General features: G+C 42.6%; 1 protein-coding gene across 3 annotated transcripts; it reads right to left on the reverse strand.

Annotated features, from left to right (window-relative positions):
• Positions 1-39: 39 nt before the first annotated feature.
• ENTPD6 (ectonucleoside triphosphate diphosphohydrolase 6) lies at positions 40-13463 on the reverse strand. Of its 3 annotated transcripts, XM_018920979.3 has the most exons (15): positions 13137-13374; positions 11671-12012; positions 10311-10387; positions 9761-9904; positions 9251-9326; positions 7941-7976; positions 6693-6781; positions 5368-5447; positions 4379-4443; positions 3918-4019; positions 3314-3454; positions 2324-2380; positions 1641-1753; positions 1284-1385; positions 40-1123 (listed from the first exon to the last, which is right to left on the reverse strand). In XM_018920979.3, exons 2-14 carry the CDS (start codon positions 11927-11929, stop codon positions 1296-1298), a joined length of 1329 nt encoding a protein of 442 aa, XP_018776524.1. In that variant the 5' UTR covers positions 11930-12012; positions 13137-13374; the 3' UTR covers positions 40-1123; positions 1284-1295. The 3 variants fall into 3 exon arrangements, with proteins under 3 accessions (XP_018776524.1, XP_009094384.1, XP_050828614.1); XM_009096136.4 differs by lacking the exon at positions 13137-13374 and adding an exon at positions 13408-13463 and having other exon boundaries at positions 40-1385; XM_050972657.1 differs by having other exon boundaries at positions 40-1385; positions 13154-13372.
• Positions 13464-22455: the final 8992 nt, after the last annotated feature.

The raw sequence follows: 22455 nt of genomic DNA on the forward strand, positions 1-22455 counted from the left end.
CGTGCGGGCTCTGGCGCTAAAAGCCTCCTCACCACCACGTTCTTATTTCAAATTGGGGGTTTATTGTCGGCACAGCAAGGTTCAAGTGTCACCACACAGCAGGTCACCGTGTCATGTACTGCTGCCCTGAGCCCATGAGTCAGGGCTCTCGGGGAAGCTGGGCTCTTCTGCACCCCCAAAAGACCACCTGGGTCTTCTCTATACATTCATTAAATACAACACAAATCCACAGTTAGATTACAAACAACACATCATATCTCCTCCACCCCTGTGATCACTCCCTTCCTGCATACCAGGCACTGTTGGAGTGGAGAACATCCGCTATCTTGACCTGGCTCATTGCAACCACAATACATTCATTTAGCACAGATGTGTCTGCAGGAAAAGACACCCAAAATACCATGTAAATACATTAATCCCCAGCCCTGCATCAACCTTGCCAGGGCACAAAAGTCTGCAATGTCCAGTAAGCCATGCTCAGGGTTTATTTTTGTGGCTGCATCTTGTTCATCTATCTTCCTCTGACCAGCTCCAGAACTGTCAAATCCATCATTATCCTCGTACTCAGCTCCCAGGCCTTGCTCATTCAACAAATCTGATGTTGCCTTCCATCATCCACCTCCCAACAGCCAGGGAATCAACATTAGGCTTCAACCCTACAGGGCACACAGGCTCCAACTCATACCTCCAAGCCTATATCCAGTTCTAGAGTCTTCCTGAGCTTTTCTCCTTCAGCAACTGGAACACAGAGCTGTGACTTCCATGCTGAATTTCAAAGCTGCTGCCTGTCAGCAGCATAATGTGTAAATGCACCATTTTTGCACACACACGTTTACCTTCGAACACAGGAGTAGTAAAATAAAAATCATCACTGAAAACTGCTGACAAACAGGAAAAAAACACCCTGAAATCAGGACAGTAAAGAGTTCCTTCTGGAGTGACCGTTCAGCAACTTCAGCACACTGCGAGCACATAGTACAGGCAGATTCCAAAAAAGGTGTGTTTTTCTCATAGAGATCATAGATGTCCTGCAGAGTCCTGGTTTTCCTTCCAAAAGGATCAAGTTTTACATTAAGCTGACGGCACATGCTGTCAAATCAAGGCTTTTCCTTTACACTCTGCACTGTAAAAAAGAGCTAGAGTTGGTGGGGGCCTGGCAGGGGATGGGAGGAAAGTAGTGTAGTTCATGGTGATCTTCCAAAGGACTCTGGAAGCCAAAAGCACACCCTTCAACAGGGTCTCCCATGCTGGGCTTCCAAAAAAAGGAAATTCCAAAAAGTCACCTTCTAGGAGTGTTAGTACTGCAGTCTATTCAGTGAGTCGATGTAATGGAAAGTGGCTCCCAATGCCCAGCTCGTTTCAACATTGTCAATTTTCCGGGCAAGCTGGACCAAAAAAAAAAAAAAAAAAAAAGGCAGAAAAGTTAAAACACATTTTTTTGGGAGAATCTGAAGCATGCAAGGTGGATACAGTGCCGAAGATTCTGACAAACAGTTACCAGCATTGTGGGGAGAGTGTTGCTGCACCCACCATGTGTTGTAGCAAGAAGGTAAATCAAGAACCAAGCTTCTGGCAGCAGGATGACTCCTGCCTTGGCACCCTCCTGCCCACTCTCCCCAGAAATCCTCTTTGAGCTTCACCTTAAAGCCTTGGCTCTTTGGGAAGCCCAGTTCCTGCAGCAGGAAGGTGATGTATGTGAGGTCCATGCAGAGAAAAGGGTTGTTTCCAGGGCTGATTTCCATGGTCTTACAAACTGAGAAGAAAGAAAACAGTGTCTGAATGCACACTGTAGGCTCAGGTCTAACAACAGCCCCACTGAGAAAAATCTCAAATGAATCCACAAAACAGCTCTTGTCAGGGATGGAACCTGTTACATTGGGGCTGAAATGACATACACACATTAGGATAAGTACATAAGCTTTGTAAGGAAGTCAAGACATTCTGTCTCTCCCCTAATATAGCAGTTTCTTGTACCTCTCCAGGGAAAGAGCCTTTCTTCTATCAGCTTCAAGTCTTTGAATATCTGAGCAACCTCAGGTGTGCTATTTTTTTGAGTATCAGCGCTTAAAAAATGTTGAAAAAACCAAATCAAAAAAAGCCCAACAACAAAAGAAAAAGACAAACTGAAAATAAAACCCACTGCAAATGCAGAAGTTAATATAAAAATAGGTGAGATTTTCAGAAATAAGCAGAAATGTTGGTTAGATGCTATTTAGAGGGACTCAATATTTACTTAAAAGCATGGGCCTCTTCGCATGTCTCACATTTGCCACGCGGAACAAATTTACTCACAATTACTAGTGTGTGTTTTTATTTTACTCACCATATTTAGCTGCAATTTCAAAGTCACTGACAGTTAAGCTTCCTCCTTTTTCTTTATCTAAAAGAAAAAAACCCCACTTTTTAACGGTCTTTGTATAAAGGCAATTATAGACTGAAATCATAAAAGTTGTTTGGAAATTAAACCTTGAGCCACTGAAATCAATGTCAAAATTTAGACATTTTAAAGGTAAAGAACTTGGTTTTAAAGGTAAAATAACCTTCAAAAATTCTCAGTATAGATTCAAAAGCCTTGGTTTATGAAGAACCTTTAGCCATGTTTCCTACAGAAACAGAGCTTACAGACCATCTCATCTGACCCCCATTTCTGCACTGCCCTGTCCAGTGGTGCCTGGACAGTGAACACCTGTGACCAGATCTGACAGGGCAGTGCTGCTCTGCAACACATTAAATCTCAAATTATTTGTAAAAAGAGAGTAGCTGAGGAGGGGGGTGTGTTTGTCCAAACTAACTTGAGATCTCATGATCTGCTTTTTACCACTGAATATGACAGTCTTTTGTACACAAGCACGCCACTGGAAAAGAGATGTGATGCATTCTGAATGCATGTGGAAATATCTGAAAATCTTCATTCCATCAAAAGGTCAGCGGAGCAAACACACAGCCCAAATAATTTTTACTGCTTTAGTGCCCAAGAAATTTGTTTATCATCATGAAGTTTTTTTCTATTTCGGATTGTAGAGCTAATTAGGCAACAACCATTTCTGAAATGCAAGCTGTTTAAAAACTATTATCAAAGGCTGTAGGTCCTATTTCACAGGCCCAGCCTCTTCTCTATAGACAATAGAAAAGATACTGTCTATATTACAGACAATAATATTGTCTATATTATAGACAATAAAAACAATGCTGCACAGCAGTGTAACAGACTAATTTCCATGACAGCTCAGCAAAACATTGTGATGTGTGCAAGTGTTCCCACTCTTTCCATATCTTGCCATTTAAATTGAAACCAACTCAGAAGCAGACATACCTATGAGACCAGCCTCTGCTGCACAGTCATAGTAGTAGGAGAAAATGTAAAAGTCCAGATCCTTCACTTCCCCAGCTCTATGTACTTTCTTGTAGAGCATCTTCGCCACTTTATTAGAACAAGACTCATACAGAGGCTCACCTAAAAAGACAAAAAGCCCCCATCATATCACAGGCTGAGAGTTAAACACATATAGAATTTATTTAGGATCTGCCAGGAAACAGGCAAAATAGGCTTTTTGCAAAATAGTAAAACTTCACAGAGAACTGAAATCTGAATCTTCTTCTAGAGGCAGACACCTACCATCCTCAGGTTGGGACTATGTGACAGATCAAAGATGGACAACATCATTTGAGGCAGAAGGGTTTTGAAAGACCTGTTCAAAAACTGCTCAACTCCATCTGCATCATTTCTGGCAGCTTTACTGCCTGGACAGACACATCATGGCACAAGACAAAGGAACTGCAGGATCTCTTTGACAGCACACCAAGAGGAGCCAGACAGAACAGTAAACAGTCTGGTGTCTTTCAAAGAGGATGAGAGTATATAATTTACTGTGCTAATAGCAGCTAACCTAGATAGCAAGAGAGAGAAATCACTATACCTGCCTTCTGTCCTTTAATTTTGTACACTATCTCAGCGTGTTGCCATTCGGATTTGAAGCCAGGTGGTAAACAAGGGCTGATCAATTCCTCCCCTTCTCCTACTGCAGAAGTAAAACAAAGCCACATTAGGAAAAAACATAAGGAGTAAATTCAGATCCTTCACCCCCAGCCCTGCTCCATACTGTCCTGCAGCTTCAGCAAGGCTCCTTTACAGCCCAGTCATGGTCTGGATGTCCCATGCCCACCCCCAACCTAAGGCTGGCAAGACTCCAGGTCTCCTGGGAGCTGTCAGTGTCACCTCTTGCATTTGTCTCAAATGCACCCAGCCATGGTGACAGGAGCCTACATGCCACTCAGGAACTTTGAGCCCAGTGGGAAGGGGATACACAGCTCCTCCCCCTACCACAGGACTACACACCCTGAGCTCAGAACCAGGATCTGAAGACTGCCCATAACTTACAGGGTTTTCCCTCAACTCCTCCCAAAATGGCAAGCCTTGCTGACATCAGCCCAAGTCCCAGGTAACTGCAAAGGGAGAAAAACCTCTGTGAGCAACAGACATCCTTCCTCTGATACTTCACTGACAACCTAGCTGGGACATGCCAGTATCCTCTTGACAGCCATGGTAAAGTGGCTCAAGTCAGCAGCTCATGCACATGAGTGGAACAGTGTGACAGCCTGCTCTCATATTACCTTATCCAGAAGGATAATTTATCTTTGAAAAAGCTCAGGCAATAGCTGTCAGTTGTAATCTGGCTCTTGGAGAACTGGCAATGGCATTTCTCTAACTCTACTCCTAGTACCTCACTGGGTACTCCTACCCTCCTCAAAGGCAGCACAGACACTTGCATACAGAACTGACTTTTTGAGCCCAACCACACCCCACAGCGAACATGAGTGGGAAGAAGTTGCTGGCCCAAAACACTGGGAGCAGAGAAGACAGTGAAGAAGAAAAAATCACAGAGACAAAGCATTATGAACTGACTGCAACCCCCATTCTCCATCTTCCTGGGCTGCTCAGTGGTGAGAAGGTATAAAAGTTGGAAGTGAAGCTGAGCCTGGGAAGGAGGGAGAGGTGGAGGGAAACTTTTTTGATTTTGTTCTTATTTCTAATTATCTTACTGTTTAATTGGCAATAAATTAAATACTAAATAAATTAAATTAAAGTCCATGTTTTGCCCATGGACAATAACTGGTGACCTCCCTGGCCTTATCTTGACCCATGAGCTTTTTGTCATATTTTCTTCCCCCTGTCCTGTTAATAGAATGGGAGTGATAGAGGAACTTGGTGGGCAGCCAAGGTTAATCCACCAAAATCACGTGGGTCAAGTTTCTCTGCTTCTCCATGGTATTCATTTGCAAGGACCCCACTCCAGAAAAACACCTCAGTCTACCTGGCTTCACAGAGAGCTTCCATCTGAGCACTGTGCTCTCTTTTTTACAACTAACCTGTATGAATACAGCTTGTAGGTGTGGTTAAACATCTGAAATGAAGTTGTGTGGCCAGATGGTGATGTCTGGAGAGTTGCCTGGAAGGAGAAAAAGATGTCACTGGCAGGTTTCTGCCAGCCAGCAGCAAACATCAACAAGGTAATCTTCCAACACATTAGGAAAAATGTGAAACAATCCCAGCATGATTCAGAGAGAAATTATGAATTTGCAAGGATTTCAATTTGACTGCTGATGCACAAGACAGCCACAAAACCTGGAGCTAGGAGTGTCTTCACATGACAGGGTTCAAACTGGTTATATTTGTTTGGTAATATTTGTGTCCACACCAATATGCTGTATAAAAGAGTTACTTGCAATAAAAAGGAATCCTTATTCCTTATTCCAGCTCATTACTGCTTTTGTCCAGAGGTTTCAGCAACTGCCTCTTCACATGATCCCTACTACAGGAACGGTGTGCAAACTAATAGGAAGGCCAGGCACGCATTAACTTCCTACTCCAGTGAATTCATCTGTGAACTTACACAAGCCAGAGGAAAAGCACATCCCTGTGCTTGCCAAGGAACAGAGTAAGGATCAGACTGTGGTCTCAAGGAATGAAAGGATAGCCTGTTCCCCAAGTGCATCAGCTCAGCTAGGGTGTTTGTGGGGAGCAAAGCTCTGGCCACAGTGCTGCTCATATCTTAACTCCTTCTCTATCTCCAGAATTTCCACATCCTGGACCCTTCACATCCCTTGCCATTCCGCTGAAACAGTGCAATGTCTTGATTATCCCAGGCTTGTGCAGCTTTACTGTGAGCACTATCTCTGCTCAGGCCAGAGCCTTACAATACCAGAACCAGAGAGCTTCATAGAACAGCTGTAAAAACGCCAGGAAGCTAAAATGGCATTCATTTGCAACTGAGCGAACTCAGGACAGTCAGAAACAAGGATTGAGAAGGCACCTTACTGTGTTCTTAAATCCCAGTGTAGGCCATATGCTGGATTTGAATTCATTAATAGCCTCGGGTTTGTGCTCTTTTTTATAAGCTGTACAAACTGAAAGTCAAAGATTAAGATATTCAGAACGTGGAGTCCTCAACGAGATAAAGCAGCCCTGGCAGACTCACCCCAAGCACCACTGACCCATGGAGTTGGATGAAGAGGATGGACAAAGAGTTGTGAATGCCTCTGGGACTGACTATAAAAAGGCACATATGACCAAGTCACAAGTGTGGCTTCACAACACACTGACAAAACTCTTGCTCTGTTTCCAAGGGAAAGAAATCTGAGCAGTTACAGATTCCTGCAGCAGCATTTCCCAACAGTGTGCATGCTCACGTTACCTTGGTACGCGGAAGGAAGGTGATCTGTGTTGATCCACCACCCAAATCCAGCATCCCTACACTTCTCCTTTGTGGGTCATCTAGCCTGCCTGAAATGTGTGACAGAACAGAGAAAGCCATGGTGGGCACTGTGAAAAACTGGCTAGGAACAAAACCAGAAGTACAGTGGTAAGGAAAGAGAACAATCCAACTCCACTCAGCTTTCGCACAGCACTAAATTACACTGTTATCTACTGGGCACTGATTTTGGCTTTATCAGACCTGAAAATCTTAAAGTGACAAGAGTCTCTTATTTCTTCAGTGGCTGTTCCTGCCCTAATCACAGCAGCTTTGGTTATTGCTTTCCTAAACACTTTGGATGCAAAGACCTTTTGCAAAGTCTGCTCCGGTAACCACTTTGTAACACAGAGGAATGTGGTTGTCTTGGCCACCTCTCCCTGATCCCTTAGCAATATTTTGCAGATTCCTATGGCCAAAGGGATGACAGACTGAAAAGAGCTGGCCTGAGAGACTCAGCTCTCTTGGAATTCTTCCTGCTGCCAGCCAAGACCTCTGCTCTCATTTAGATCTAGTTCTTTTCAGTTAGATCCTTCAAATGCACCCCTCTGACAAGGACAATTTGTGCCAAGTACCTCAGTATACCTCACGAGAGCTGATGTTTGAAGATCCCTGACCTTTCTGGTATTTCCTGGGAGCACAAAAAGCTCCAGAGCACATTACCCCACACACTGTGTGCTGAACAGAGCACTTGCAGGGCAGAGTGCTTTATGTATTGTCAGAGAGGTCTTCAGCTTAGTTTTCTCTCCACTCTTCAGCTACCCTTTTCTCACTCAGCAGTGTAAACACCCATGGCATTTCTGTGTTATAAATCTGTAAGGAAGTACCACAGCACTTTCTTTTACTCTCTGCAGCTGCCAGGCACATCTAGAATACTCAGACAAAAAAATTAGCCCGAGTCACAGCAGGCTCTAAAAAGGAATAAAATGTTCTGGTACCCTACAGGGAACTGAAAGAAAAGCTACATTAAACATCTAGGAAAAAGGATTAAACTCCTCACTCCATCAAGTAAATGGACAAAATCCTAATGACTTAAATAGGCCAAGCCAAAAACAAACTGCTGACTTATTCTCAGAACCTTCTTTCTCCCATTCTGCCCCAATGAATGAGCAAATTCCACACAGGGGCTGAAAAAAGCAGGAATTTCACAGCATTGGTCATATCTTTATACATATGCTCATGTACACATACCTGTTAAAAAATTTATCGTGATCCAGGCTGAAATACCTAATAAGGAAAAGATTCAGAAGACACATGCTTAGATCATAACATTTAATTTTATCTAACAGCAGCAACAAGAAAGTCAAGCCATATTACAAGGCTTCCAGAACTGTCAATGGCTGACAAATTCAAGATTAGGCTATCTGAACAAAGAGAATGACCTTCCCTATCAGAGCTTATGTGATATTTCGGAGAGAAGCCCCATGTATGAAATTCCTGGAGAATTCTGTATTTCACAGGTCAAAAATTTAGGTAGGAAGTCACAAAGGCTTCAGTCCTTAGCTAAAAGACAAAGAGATGACTGAAACTCACATTGTTCATTTTCTAGGAAAACATCCACTGTTGGCTTTTGTTTGACATCAGGCACTCCACTTTTCTTTAAGAATACTAAGAATTTTCATCTTTCAGTGTTCTAATTTTGCCTGTTTTCCTCTAAGGAATTTTGTGAGCTATGCTGTTTTTGTCCTCTTCTTGTTTTATAAACTGTTCTCCATAAATTAGGTGAATCAGTGGCCTTATGTTAACAAATTCAAATATTTATTAATGTGGTTAAAACTCAAGGCATGCCAGAGAGCATGACCTACTTCAATCCTTGGCTGAACCCAGGCTATCACTGCCATATTGATTTTAAAACAAAAGAAAAAGAATATATTTCCTCCATTAAACAGCAAGAACAGAAACTCAAACAGCTTCAGCTATTTTAAAGCTTGGTTTCTGAGGAGATTTAAAACACATTTCAACACTCAGTTACTTAGAATTTTGACATTCTGTCCTCAACATTTTTGGATGAACATGAACTTACTTCAGCATGTATTTTCTTCCCTATATAATATTTTTTTCAGATTGAATTCACATTCCCACTCGTTAGATGAATTATAATTAACATTATGATCAAGTATTGATTGCACTGAGCTAGAGGTACTTCCAGAGAGCTCTGAAAAGCACTGTCAGGAGCAGAGTGGGCTAACCCAATTGTTGAAGACCAATTCAACAAGCAGATATTCAGAAATTTCTCCAAAAGTGCTGACTGCACACTGGCTTTCTGATCATACTACAGGAACTGCTCAACACTAAGAGCTTTCAAGATCAGGACAGAGCTCAGGACTTCAAATTGGAAAACACTGCACAAGATTTCTTTGGCAGGCACTGCCTGTGGCTGCATAAAAACTCTGCTTCTGTCAAATCTGCTGCTTATGGGATCCCACCACAGCAGGCAGGGACTTGTCACAGTGCAGAGGAATTTCCAGGACTACAGAGAGAGTCTCCATAAAGTTGCTTACCTTCATCAGTTCCATTCATTATTGACACACAATTGTCCCTCACAAAGAAGGGGGAGGCCTGAAAAATCTCCTTCACCTGCAGTTCAAATAAAAGCTACATTCAGAGAAATACTTTTTCAGCTGAAAAGCAAGTTTTCTAAAACCCCAGTTTTACACTACTACTCCTCTTCTTGGGCCAGATCCTGACTGCTGCTCACCACTTTATTTGAAGTTCAAGAGTCCAATGAGCAGCAGCTTTTATGTGCTGGCTCTGCAGTTTGGTGCAGAAACAGGGATAGATGTGATGGGTTTTCAAGCATGAAGACTGCTCAGAAATACCATTAACAAGGGATGGACATGGGTAGGGAAGGAATCCCATTTGCTTTGTTGGAATTGGTGACCCTTAAGGTATTACAGATATATGGAAAAGGTAGGAGATGGACACTCTAACTTGCAGGAATGTCCCAGGGTGCTGCATTTTTAACAGGAGCATGTTTTCTGGAAAGCAAATGGAAAGACAAGAGATAATACCTTTTCCAGCAACTTCTGAGCTTTCTCTCCTGGCAGCAACCGTAGGCCAGCTGTGGCTTTCAGGACCAGAGGAGTAAACTTCCACAGCTCCATAGGAACTTCCTTCTTTGCCACCTCCAGGAGTTCTTTTATTCCCTGACCACTCTGCAAGTAAAGAACAATAAAAAACATCTTAAAAACTCTTTTGAAAGATCAAAAGGGTGATCAAAGCTATGATTCACTGTAAATGTGAAACAGAGACAAATTAATATCAAAAGGGGTCAAGAGGAGGTACAGGACTCACTATCTCACCACAGCACAAGGCCTAATGGGTATAATGGGAATTATTGAGCAACTGGTCCAAAACAGAGTGACTTTTTCAAACAGTGAAGCAGAACTCTGCCACCAAATTTTATGGCTACAAAAGGCTCAAAAGGCAGCATGACAAATTCTCAGAAAGCAAAGGCTTTTGTAAAACACTATGAGCTGGGTCTAAGTCTGGCTCTTAGGAGTCCCTAAATCTCTGCAAACCAGAAAGTAAGGGAGACAGGAAAGAAGTAACTTAAATTACCTTTTCAACATCATCAGCATATGCAGACAGACCTGGTTTCAGTGCTTTAAACGTCTCATGGGTTAATCTGGGAGTCTCTGTTCAAAATCAGCATTCCAAAATAAGTAATGGTACAAATAATTTTGCATGCACAAAAAGAAAACCATTAAAAAAATTCCATTATTATGTGCTAATAGAAGTCAATTGAGGCCTCTGTCTAATGAACTATTATCAGCCACCCGACCTTTAAGTACAGCCTGGCTGTGGAATTAGAACCTGAGAAAATGACTTTTAAAGCCATGACTGGTTGTCAGGTGCTACTGTCCACTATGCACATCAGTCACCAGATAGGTGCAAGCTGTCTTTTAGGCCTTACACCTGCCACATGCAGCTTTTCAAACTGCACCTGCAAAAAAAGACTTCTTGTTTCAGCCTCCCCTGCTCTGGCTAAACTTGATTCCAGCAAAACCTAATGGAAGCTTTTCCACTATTTTCAATGGCAGCAGAGGGATGCAGACTCCAGTACTTTGGAAAGCTGCAGCACCATGTATAAACCAGCAGTCCAGGCAACACTTACACTACATAAAGTTTGCTGTAATACATTCTGAAATTGTGTTTCAAATGAAGCGGCAAGGAAGAAGCAAAAACTTGGAGATACAGGAAAAGAAGGAAATCCATGGACTGTTGTTTAACCTAAGGAGCTCCCCAGAGGCCAATCACACCATACACCACACTGCTAATCCTCAACAGAGCCTTTAGATCACCTACTAACAGCACCCACCCAAGCCCTCTGATCTTTAAGAGTTTCACAAAGGAGAGCTGACCACATACAAACAAATGAAGCTTACTACTGCAGAAGAAAGCTGGAGCTTTCTTTGTACACCTTGTCTCAATTCTTAAAAGCAGTTTCTGTCCAGATGCAATACACGGCAATTTTAATCAAACTATTTGCAATTTTTGTTTTGTTTTGCAGTTTAAATCCACCACTGAAGCCAAGGATGCACTAAGCCAGACACTGTAGAGAGAAGCAGCTCACTGCCAGGAACTGGAGACACCAAACAACCTAAAAATTTTGAGGAAATAAGGCAGTTTGAATTTATAATTGTGTCTTCAACCAGTGTGATAAAAAACTGCCTTTCTTCGAGACACTACTTTAAAAGCTGCTATTTACTTCACATTCTGACATTACAGCATTTTCTCCTTGTTGAACATTTTCATAATTTCATCGAAATACACATGCCTGAACCATTTCATACCTCCTGATGGCTCTCTGGAAAGACCTGAAGCAAGTACGTTCAAGTAGACCCTAAAAAACTGTCATTAATAATCTTCTCCACAATTTATGGAAGACTTAATCTGTCATGCAATGAGCAGGACATACCTCTTGGCTGCTGAGCAAACTTAAATATATGGATGCGAGTTCCCGTGCTTCCTGCGTCAAACATAATTCCATAAAAGACAGAGAGATCTGTGGTCACTGCCTGACGGGTCAGTTTATCTCCCCTGCTCTCAGCAACTCCTTCTGTGGCTCCCACAAAGGGTTTGGAGCCCAAGTGCCATTTTACATATGCAACATAAACAGCTATGCATGTCAAAATCCCAAAAGCGAAGAACCGCTTTGATATCTTCATGGCTTCCATTTAATGGGATGTTTTGTTCCTTCCCTTTATCAAGTGGTCTGTTCCTTGTCCTTCATGCAGAACACGTGGCTCCCACATCACTCCTACATCCAACAGAAGAGAAAGGATCTGCTTTATTTTCCCAACCTGACAGAGGGATCTAAAAGTATGATGGCCACGACTCTGGACACTACTTTCCCAATGAAGAGAAGGAAAGCAACCTCCTTTAGCACCTCTTCCAGCCCCACAGCTCACTTTAAGGCATGGAGCAGCACAAATCTTCTTTTCCCTCCATTTCTACAGAGGCCAAATAAGGCACAAAATAAGGAGGGTTCAGAGAAGCTACATACAGTGACCAAGGTGGGAGGGGATCTCATTCAACATCCTGCTCACAGTAGGGGCAGCTGTTGGGACCCTCCATGTGGCCAAGAACATTTTGAAAAACTCTGAGGATAAATATCTCACAGCTTCTCTGGGCAGTTATCTTTGTTAGTTCCTGGATGATGAGGGAGGTCCCAGAAGACTGGACAAGGACAACTCAAAACTAACTTTGAATGGCAAGATGCAATATCCAGGGAATTGAGTGTCCTCCTCCCCTATCTCCAACACCAGGAAAGAAACCACAGCAAAGCACAACGCACAAAATCTATAAGCCCTCACATAGCATCATTTAGATGATTAAAAAGCAGTCAGTGGTAATTTATGGGGAGAAAAATTACATACATTTTTTCCTTTTTTGATAGAGTAATGAAGAGAAAGGAAACCAATTGATGAAGTTGAGTTAAACAAGGTTTTTCACACATATGTAACCTCTTGATGAGAATTCAGGAAGTATACAGAAGGCGTGAAGGGAAGGAACTTCAAATCAAAGTGATTACAGAGTATTCCCAAAAACAGGTAAGACAACATTTCCTAAAAATGGAGAAAACAAAATCACAAGCACATACACACATAGAGAATGGATCAGCTTAAGGGAAAGGGAACCTCAGATTGTCACGACACAGAAATCAGGAAGATGGCATTGCAAGAAGAGACATGCAGGTGCCAATCGCTGCAGGTCTGTGGGGCGATCACCGCGATCCTCCCGGTGCCGGGAAGGCCTCAGCTGCAGCTACACCAGAGCTAAATGTCACAAGGGGGAGGAAAGCCGCAGGGAGCGGGGGATCCTTTCAGGAGACACGAGAGAGGCTGGAAAAACGAGGAGGCTCAGCAGCCTGGAAGCGCTAACCTCCTCCCGCCGCTTGCCTGGAGAGAATCGCGACTGTCCCTTCCCCGCCTTTGTCAGGGGACGCCCCGATTGCTGCAAGGGAGAAGCTTCCCGCTGGCGCCCCAGAGCCGGGAATGCAGGCGGGAACCGGGAGCCCGGCCCGGCCCACCCCGCGGGGTGCCCCTCGCTCGCACACAGACCGCTGTCCCACTGTCCCGCCGCCCGCACTTCCTTCTTCCTCCCGGCTCCCTCTTCCCTCCCTCTTCCCTCTCTCCCTCCCTCCCGAACTCACGCCGCCCTCGCCAGCCCCGCCATGGCGCCGCCGCCGCACGGCTCGCGGGCGGCCCCGCCCGCACGGCGCAGGCGCGAGGAGGGCGCGCGGCGGCGTGAGGGGAAGGGGAGCGTCGCGAGCGGCCAAGGCCCTCAGTGCGGGGGCTCCGCGGAAATGTCCTTTAAAAAAAAAAAGAAAAAAGGTGAAATGCCGCAAGGTCAGAAAGGTGTGGAGAAACAGTGTCGGAAAATGTGGAATGTGTCAGAGTTGTCTCGAATCAGGTGGTAGTTAACGTCACTTAGTGGAGGACACCGCGGAGCTAACGAGCTCTAAGGATGAGGTACATCGTCAAGGTGTTGAATCCACTGCCAACCTGGCGAAACACTCAAGGTCCGTGTATCCCATAGCTGAAATGTGTTCATTACAGTTGTGAAAAACGCTAATCACTTGTTTTTAAAATTTTAAAAGTTTAATAGTAATAAAATGGTTATAAAAATAGTAATACAATTAGAGTAATAATGATTTGGACAATTTGAATTAGGACAATATGAGACAATAGAAACAAAGAGTTACAGACAGTCTGAGTACCTCTTTCTGGGCAGCATAAGCCCGAAAAAGGACCCACGTTAACAGAGGATTAACCTTTAAAAACAATAGCTTGTTACATATTCACACATCTCATACATGATGCATAAATTCTATCCAAATACAAGATTCTGTCTAGTCATCGTCAACTTCTTCTTCATAATCTTAACAGCGTCGTTCTGCCCAAGCAAAGTGAGAAGTTTGTTTCTCCTGATAATAGAGCAATAAATTCTCTTTCTCTGAAAGATTTAAGTGTCTTGTGACTGCTATCTCAGTGCGAGTCGTTTTTTTAGGAAAAATGTGTCCTAGATAGCATAGTTTCTATTTTAACATTTTGTTGTAACTTAAAACTATATTTAACATACTACTTAAGAAAATTAATACAGCATTACTTTCTAACACAACACATATAATATTAATTTTAATATTTGCGAGAAGCCAATCATAAAATACACATTTTTCACATAGTACTAAAAAAATCATGCCTGTAGGTCAAAAAGGTGCTGGCCAGGTGAAGACCCTTCCCCTGAGCATGTATGGAAATCATGTGGATCACATAGTTTGTATGATGATACTTACCAGTCCTAATAAAGGGGCTGTACTGTCTTGTTTTAAGACAATTTAAAAGGTGGATGCTCTAAATGAGTTATCTCCCTTTAGTTTCAGTCAATGCTCTTCCACTAATAAGGAATGAATACAAATAGATGTAAGTGAAAAAATAAGTTTACCAACAAGTGAAAGAGCATAAGGCAAAAAAAACCCAAAAAAACCCAAAACAAACCAGTAAATAACCACTGGAAACAGAATTGCTAAATCTCACTAGCCCCTCATGAAGACTTTAAGAGGGCCCGTGACACCTCCCACTCCAATTCTCTTCTCTGGTTGCAGGATCTTAGAGATAACAACAATTTGGGGCACAGAAAGATGTGCAATACAGTAACATTTTGGGTTGCCCTCAACATGTACTTGGGGAGGTTACTAGTACTAAATATTGGTGTATAAATAATGGCCTGGTTTTGGTTTCTCTGGGTCTGGATTGAAGGCACTGGAGACAGTAGTTCATGTTCGGACTCAGATGTTTATTATTTCTTATCAGAAATAAAAGTTTCACTACTGTGAGTTTGGCAGCTTTTCATTAGCAAGGCACAAAATGGCAAACTGTCTCTTGTTGCAAGGTCTTTTAAGACTAAACTCTCCCATTAAGAGGTGACACCTGGAGTATTTTCCCTTTTAACCCAATAACTGGTCCCTGGAGGCCCACAATGGGGACTTTTCTGTCCAATTACAAAACATCACTCAAACCCATGAAGGAGAAGGAAGAAGAAGCATGAAGAAGAAACTCAGGACAACACCCTGTGCCCTCCATCTTGCTTCCATGCACAACATACTAAAAATCCCAAAACCTAAATTTCTCACCCAAGTGATACACCTACACTGCTCTCTGTAATCTATTTCACACTTTTGTGGATTCTGGTCTATCTTGGAGTCTAGGAAACTTTCTCCATGAACAAGGGTCAAAGTCAGTGCTCCCCTGGGGGTCAGGATATCCCAGAGCAGACAGAGGAATATTCCCAGTGCCCTGGGTTTCCACATCCTGGAAAGTCCTGAGGGGCATCCTTGGTTTGTAGAATACCACCAATCATCTGCACCTGTGCAACTCTGAAACAAATAATCAGAGGTGTCTCCTGGGTGTGTAACTGTTGTCTTGTCACTGGGTAATGAATCTGATTTTTGTGGACAGTAACAGGAACGGTGCTCAAGGTGAGGGGGGACAGAGCAGAGCAGGGCCTTTGTGGGTGGTGGCAGAGGCCCCATGGCCCAGGGATAGTGCCACCAGGAGATGGCTGGCAGAGGTGCTGGGCACCCTCTGCACCCCAGTGAGAACCAGCCCTCCTAGGAGCTCTTGTCCTGCAAGTTTGGGCTGGGTCTGAGGCAAGGAGTGTGAGTAGATGTGAGCAAAGGATGCCCTTGAGTAGTTGTTTTGTACCTTTCTCCATACCTCATGTACAAAGAATTATTTTTTTAAAGAGTTTTGGCTCTTCTGTGATAAGATTTCAACGGAATCTGTATTTCTCTGGTGGTTTGTAAGCAAGACCCTGCTGGTGTGGCTTCACCACAGAATCATGAGTCTGCCAGCTGCTGGAGAAAAAAAGACATCTGAGAATGCTCTGCTAATTCCCATAGGTGTCAATCCCAAAATTGCTGCTGTGGCATTGCTGTCAGTCACAGCATTTCAGGAGCTGCAAACCCATCAGGGAGAAGATAGACAGGAGGACCTCAGGAAAGATGAGGCCTGACTGCTGGGTGAATGCCCTTTATCTCCCAGACTGAGGGGAGGATGGTCATGGTCACAGCTGGACATGGTCACTGGTCTTTGTGTGTCTGTAGCATTTCACCACCCTATTCTGCCCCAGCATATGATGACAGACTAAAAATTATTTTTTTTTTATGGTTTGTGCCAGGTGTAGCTCAGTGATAACTAGTAGTAGTATGGAGGTAAATTCAATGGAAATAAGCTGGTTTTCAGTTAGCTTTGTTCTGAGTGATGCTCTTTTGGTAAAACAGCGAAAAAATGGGTATTGGAAGTAAAGATACTACAACTTTTGGGCTAGGAAGCTGCTCAGGTCTGGAGTTGTCCTTCAAAGTAAAAGATTAGGGAGCACCATCTCAAATTCTGTGGTTGTCACTGAGATTTTGGGCTGCTGTGAAAATCCACCTAGGAGAAAATTTCCTGAAACCTGGAACAGGACTTGAGTCACTTCTGTTTAGAAACACAGTCATCTGAACTCATCACAACAGAGAGCTTGCTACATCAACACCCTGTTTCTTCTTCTTCCAGGTTGCAAGAAAACAGGAATACTTCTGGAGGGTTACTCAGGGTGAAGGACTACTTATCTTTTTTCTTCAAGACAGAAGATTTCAGAGATATCAGTATAGTTTTTTATGATTATAGCAAAATAAATTTTTTCAATCCTAAATAAGGAAATGGTCCTGTCACCGATTGCTAGGTCAGCAAAAGATGTTTTTTCCCTTTTTATGAGGGACGGCAGATCTCAGCAGGTGAGGCCCTTGAGGAAAAGCAGGTCAAGGCCAGCAGAGAGCAGTATTTTGTCAGGAACACCATTTCCCCAGGGATGGGGGCAAATAGAACATATTTATTTCTCTTAGTTGAAATAGAAATATCTTGCATATATGCTCATAAAGAGTACTGCAGTTAGGATTAGAGATTCCAGAGAAGTGGGAATGTAATACTGAGTTGTTTTTTTTTTTCTCTCCCTCCTGTTAAAAACATTACTTATGTACATGGGAACAATTCTCAGGCTGTTTGTGGAAATCCTCTTCTCTCAGCTGCAGACCTGGGATGGAGTGTAGGTGGTTTAGAGAGTTTTGGATCCAGTGGTCATTGTTCGAATTAAGCCACACAGTTTGAGATTTGTAACAAATTTACAAGTATGATACCTACACATTGCACATATTACTTATACTAGTTCATTTAAATTCATAGCTTGATGTATTATATATACCAAGCCTGAGGAAGACTGCAGATTATTGGGAGCCAGTTTGGGAACCATTTGGGATATTATCTCTGTCACTTCCATGTTATAAGAATAATTGTTTTGGATGTTTGAATTAGAATTAATAAACAGGGATCAAAGACAAATTTTACAGATAGAAGTATCTGTAAAATTAAAAGATTATCTCACCAATTTGGTTACAACTCTTGTGAGCAGTAACAAGATTATGTTGTACTGTAAGTACAAGGTCAGTACTTTTGGCACAGTGTGCCCATGAACTGCATGTGATTGGCATGTTGTGTAAGCCAGGTAGCAATATGTGCCAAATCCCACTGAATGATCCATGTCCCTACATCTTCAGAGAGGCACATGGGTGTTCAACCAGCTGATGTGTACCCAGCGAGAGAGTTGGTCTGCTGCAGTACTTGGAAATACTAAGGAGAAGGAACAACAACTAATCTATAGCTCAAATTTCCATTCAGGTTCCATCTTCTCCCTTCATCTCAAAGAACAAATTATACTCATACTAACCTGTAGCAGAAAAGTGTGATGCTCATTGAACCCTGAACCTTAAATTTGTCTCCTTGCTGCAAACCATTCATGTGTAGCTTTTTCTGTGGCCATCTGTCACCACATCCTCCCCATACTCCTGAGAAAGACAGGTAGTTCTGAGGCCCTGTCCCTTACCTGAAACCCCACATGGCACCTGCTGCACTCTGATGCCCTCCACTGTGGTTCTTCATCATTCCTTCCCAAAACTCCTAGCAAGGCAGGACTTGGCATGTACTGCAACTTCTCTGCAGCTGCATCTGTCCCTGGTCGAGAGGGCCATGATCAAACATTCCAGACAAATGCTGAGTTACCATTTCCTTTCCTATGGAGGAAGCTTAATTAACATTTTTCTCTAGCTCCCCTCTAGATACCCATCAGTTTTTGACAAAGTTATAGAAATTAAATACCTTTGAGACATTTACTCTTCTGGCAATTTTGGCTGAAAGAAGTAACTGGTCCAATATTTTGGGGGGGCAGTTCTGTGCTTGTGTCATAGGGGGTGTCTCCCAGGGGGTGCCGCTGATGTTTTCCTTGATGGTTGGGGCTATAGCGCCACAAACCAGAAAAACTGAGGAGGTCTCTGCTGTTCCTCACTGCTGCTCACAAACCACGTGCAGAAAGGAACTGCAACTTTGGAAATGCTGCCTCAGCGTGGTCTTTTTGGTGCCCTACAGGCTGAAGTTCTTCATAAATTTATCATGACCTACATAATTGACCTATATTATGTGTTTGTTTGTTAAATAGATTGCACTAATTATAAACATGAATGGGGATGGCTTAGTGGTTATTTATTTATTCTGAGGTGTGTGCCTGCTGTCTGAAATGATGCACAGGAGGATCATGGCCAGATTTTCCCCCTTGGCCTCTCCATATTTGACATGCACCATGGACTGTTGTAATAAAACATAGATAGATTCTGCTTTCAGAGGGGAAAAAAAAAAGGAAAATTGGTTTTATTGATTTTCTAAGTAAGGGGATGTATGCAAGATCCTCCCACAGGTCTGTATGCAAGAAAATTAGGCATGAGGGGAAAAAACACAACACAGCAAAAATTTCAAGCCCTTGATTTGTAGGGCAGTGGGTAGGGGCTGAGAGTGTTTTGCACTTTGGTCACTTTTTGGAGACCTTCCTAGGCTGGGAAGCAGCATTAATTACTACACCTTGCTGACAGCTGAGTGTTTTATAATGAATGGGTCTATTTCTCCTTTGGCTTGTGCTGCACTTGCAGATTGCTGGAGCTGTTTGAAACCCAGGGTGCTGTTGAAATGTGGTGAGTTTAGTGGGACTGCACCTGCCCCCAGCAAGGATGAATTTTGCTTTTAACGTTTCAGACCGACATCCAAAGCCTGGCTGATTTGCCTCTAGGGGCAGATTTGGATCAGGGTTTTAAAACAGATGTCTGCTGCCACAGACCCCCTCGGTTGTGTTAGCGACGCTGTCAGGCGGTTTCCACTGCCGTGTCCTCATTCAGATAGACGGGGTGCGCTGAGTGTAATCTAATTAAGGAGAATTCCCCAGATTTTTGTTTTGTGTCTGCTATCACTGTGGTTTTAACTTCTCCAAATTCATTATAAATGCACCCATCTGTGGGCTGTTACATAGCACAGATTCCAAGTAGCTGGTTTTGGAGAAAAAATTAGGCAGGGGAGGATGAAAAAAGTGGAAACAAATTGCTGCCATTTTTAACTGTTTGCAGTTTCAGAAACTGTCCCCTGTGTTTCATGTTGGGGATGAATTTCCAGGCAGTCAAAAATATATGTTTTACCAGCGGGTTGGTGGGCAAAGTGTTTGTTGAAATATACTTATTTTGGTAGGCTGGTTGGTGAGTGGCACAAGTTTGTCTCTTGGAATAGACATGCCTTAACAAGCTTTTGTTAGGAAAGATTTTTATGATCTTGTCATAATCTTGGAGTCAATTGTGAATATTCTTAGGTAGAAGGAAGTAATTTCTTGCCTTATCCTTCTGATTCCTCTGCAGAAGATTGATCCCAACCTCTTCTATAGAGCTTTTAAAAGCTATTACTGGCTTATGTATGATGTATCAACTTTTGATAAAATTGCTTTGATTTAAAAAAAAAACCAACAAAGCTTTTGAACATGATATTTGAAACCCAGAATAATTTAGCTTCAAGTTGACTTCTTAAGGTTCCCCTGCTCCAAACAGGGCCAAATGTCATTTTTGATTGGATTGCTCAAAGCCTTATTCAGCTGAGTGTTTAGTACTTCCATGGATGGAGACTCTTGGGGCCCTGTGCCAGGACTAAACCACCCATAAGGTGAAATATGTTGTGTGATACCTAACAGGAACTTGCCATGTTCTAGTTTGTGACCTTCACTTCTCATGCTGTCGCTAAAGATCTCTGGGAAAAGCCTCCTTTATTATTCAGCTGCCACAAGATTATGACTACAGATAGTAGGCCTGGGATTTTGGAAATTATTTGCATCTTCTGATGATTACTTGTTTTTGCACTGTTTCTTTTCATGACAAATTTTCTGTGTGAGTCTTGTAATATTTTCAGTGACTATTATGTAAAGCATGTCAGAAGCAATTTAAAGTTATTATGAAAAACAGAAAACTGAAAGTGTCTGTCTTTCCTTAATATTCATAATATTCTATTGCTTGATACATGTAGAAATGGAAATAGGGAAATATAGCTGGCTGCCAGTTCTCTCCTGTGTATATAATCCATTTTCTTTTTTGTTGAATGTTGCTTCTTATGTCCTAAGAGACAATTTTGAAGGTGAGTCTCCTGCCTTGAGAGCAAATTTTTGGAGGTGCTTGGCTGTCCTACTGCCCCTTGAGGATGAGTTCACTGGTCTCAGTCCTCCATGTGGAATTGCACTATATATTAACAATGGATGCTTAGAGTCTCATGAGTGACAATGATCCTAAAAGTTACTTTTTGCTCTAGAAAGATATGTACCTGTCATTTGTTAGGAGGTGTCTAAAGTTCTGTGTGTGAAATAATCATTGTACACCTATTCTCGGTTAGTTTTCCCATGTCTTGCACCAGCTACTGACAAACAAATATTAGTGGTAGCCTCTAGTTAACCTACATTCATCTATGCTTCAGGAGCTCTAGGACTGTTCTCCAGTATTTCTAAGCTGCCTTGAAGAAGCAAACTAATTTCCAGTAGTTCAGTTCCTATAAATGAATGTATTTTCTAGTGCTCCAGTGATAAATTCACTGCTGCTTAGAGCAACAGTGATGATGCTCAGAGAAGTAAACATTAGAAATGTCTAACCTTCGACCTGAGGCATTTTAAGACTTTCCAACACCAGTCTCTCTGCTCTTTAAGAAGTGCACTTTTAGGAGCACCCACCCTGTTCTCATAGAAATGCAGACACCAAAATCCATTAATTGCTTTTGAATATAAAGTGTAGTCTATTTACTGAGAAAACAAATCAATTTGTTTTCTCAATAAATAGGGTCACCTATCTGTCTTCTAACATAACTTATCAAAATAAGTGTCTTCTTGCAAAATGTTATCTCAGTCTCTCTGACGAGCTCAGTTACTTTGATACTGTGATGCAGAAAAATGATGCTGTAAGATTTCCATTTCTTTCCAGAAGGAAAAGACTTTGATGTCAGGCACCTGTGTGCTGGTTTGAGCTACCTTCATGCTCAACATGAAACAGAAACTGTGCTTTTTTTTTTTAAATTAATAACTGAAACAATCTCTGCTTTTTAGTAGAGCGTATAAACACAGTTGTCTGGAAAGGTGATGTTTTAACAAGTTAAAATATTTTAGTTGCATATCTCAGTAAATTTGTAAAAGCTATTTTTTGGTTCAGCTAACAAATTGAAAATCTCATCAGTTGTGGAATAGTAGTTGAAATGCCCTAGAGGGGCCCATTTCTGAAATTTTCATTGTATTGTCTTTGGTGAATGATTGGTTTTCAGGCAGCCTGCGGTTGAGTCGTGGTGCAGAAAGCAGTTGCAGGGAAGATGGCCCAGCAGAGCAGCAGAGGTGTCTTGTGTACAACCACAGAACTGGTCTGGAGAGTACTGCTCAGCCCCAGGAAGATGGGAGAGGTTAGCTTACAGCAAAGTTTGTGAGAACAGAGAGATCTCATAATTTCCACACTTTGTGATCAAAGGCAGACACAGGAGAGCATGGGGTTGGAAACAAGGCCTTCATCCCTGCCGGTGTGGGCTTGACGGCTGGGTCACATCAGACCTACCAGGGAAGCAGAGCACAGCAAAACCAAGGACTTTCCCCAAAGCAGCAAAGCTTGCTTGTGTTAGGGACCACTGCCAGAGGAGATCAGCAGAAACCTGCTCACTAAATGCACTAGCTGGCTTTCTGCAGCCAGAGGGGTCAGCCCTTCTTGGGGACAATTCAGCTGTTTGAAGAGCACAACATCCCCGAGGGATGCTGGAATCAAGTGCCTAATTTCCCCTTGTGCTCCTGG

This window comes from Serinus canaria, chromosome 3 (genome assembly GCF_022539315.1).
Source record: "Serinus canaria isolate serCan28SL12 chromosome 3, serCan2020, whole genome shotgun sequence".
Classification (NCBI taxonomy): Eukaryota; Metazoa; Chordata; class Aves; order Passeriformes; family Fringillidae; genus Serinus; species Serinus canaria.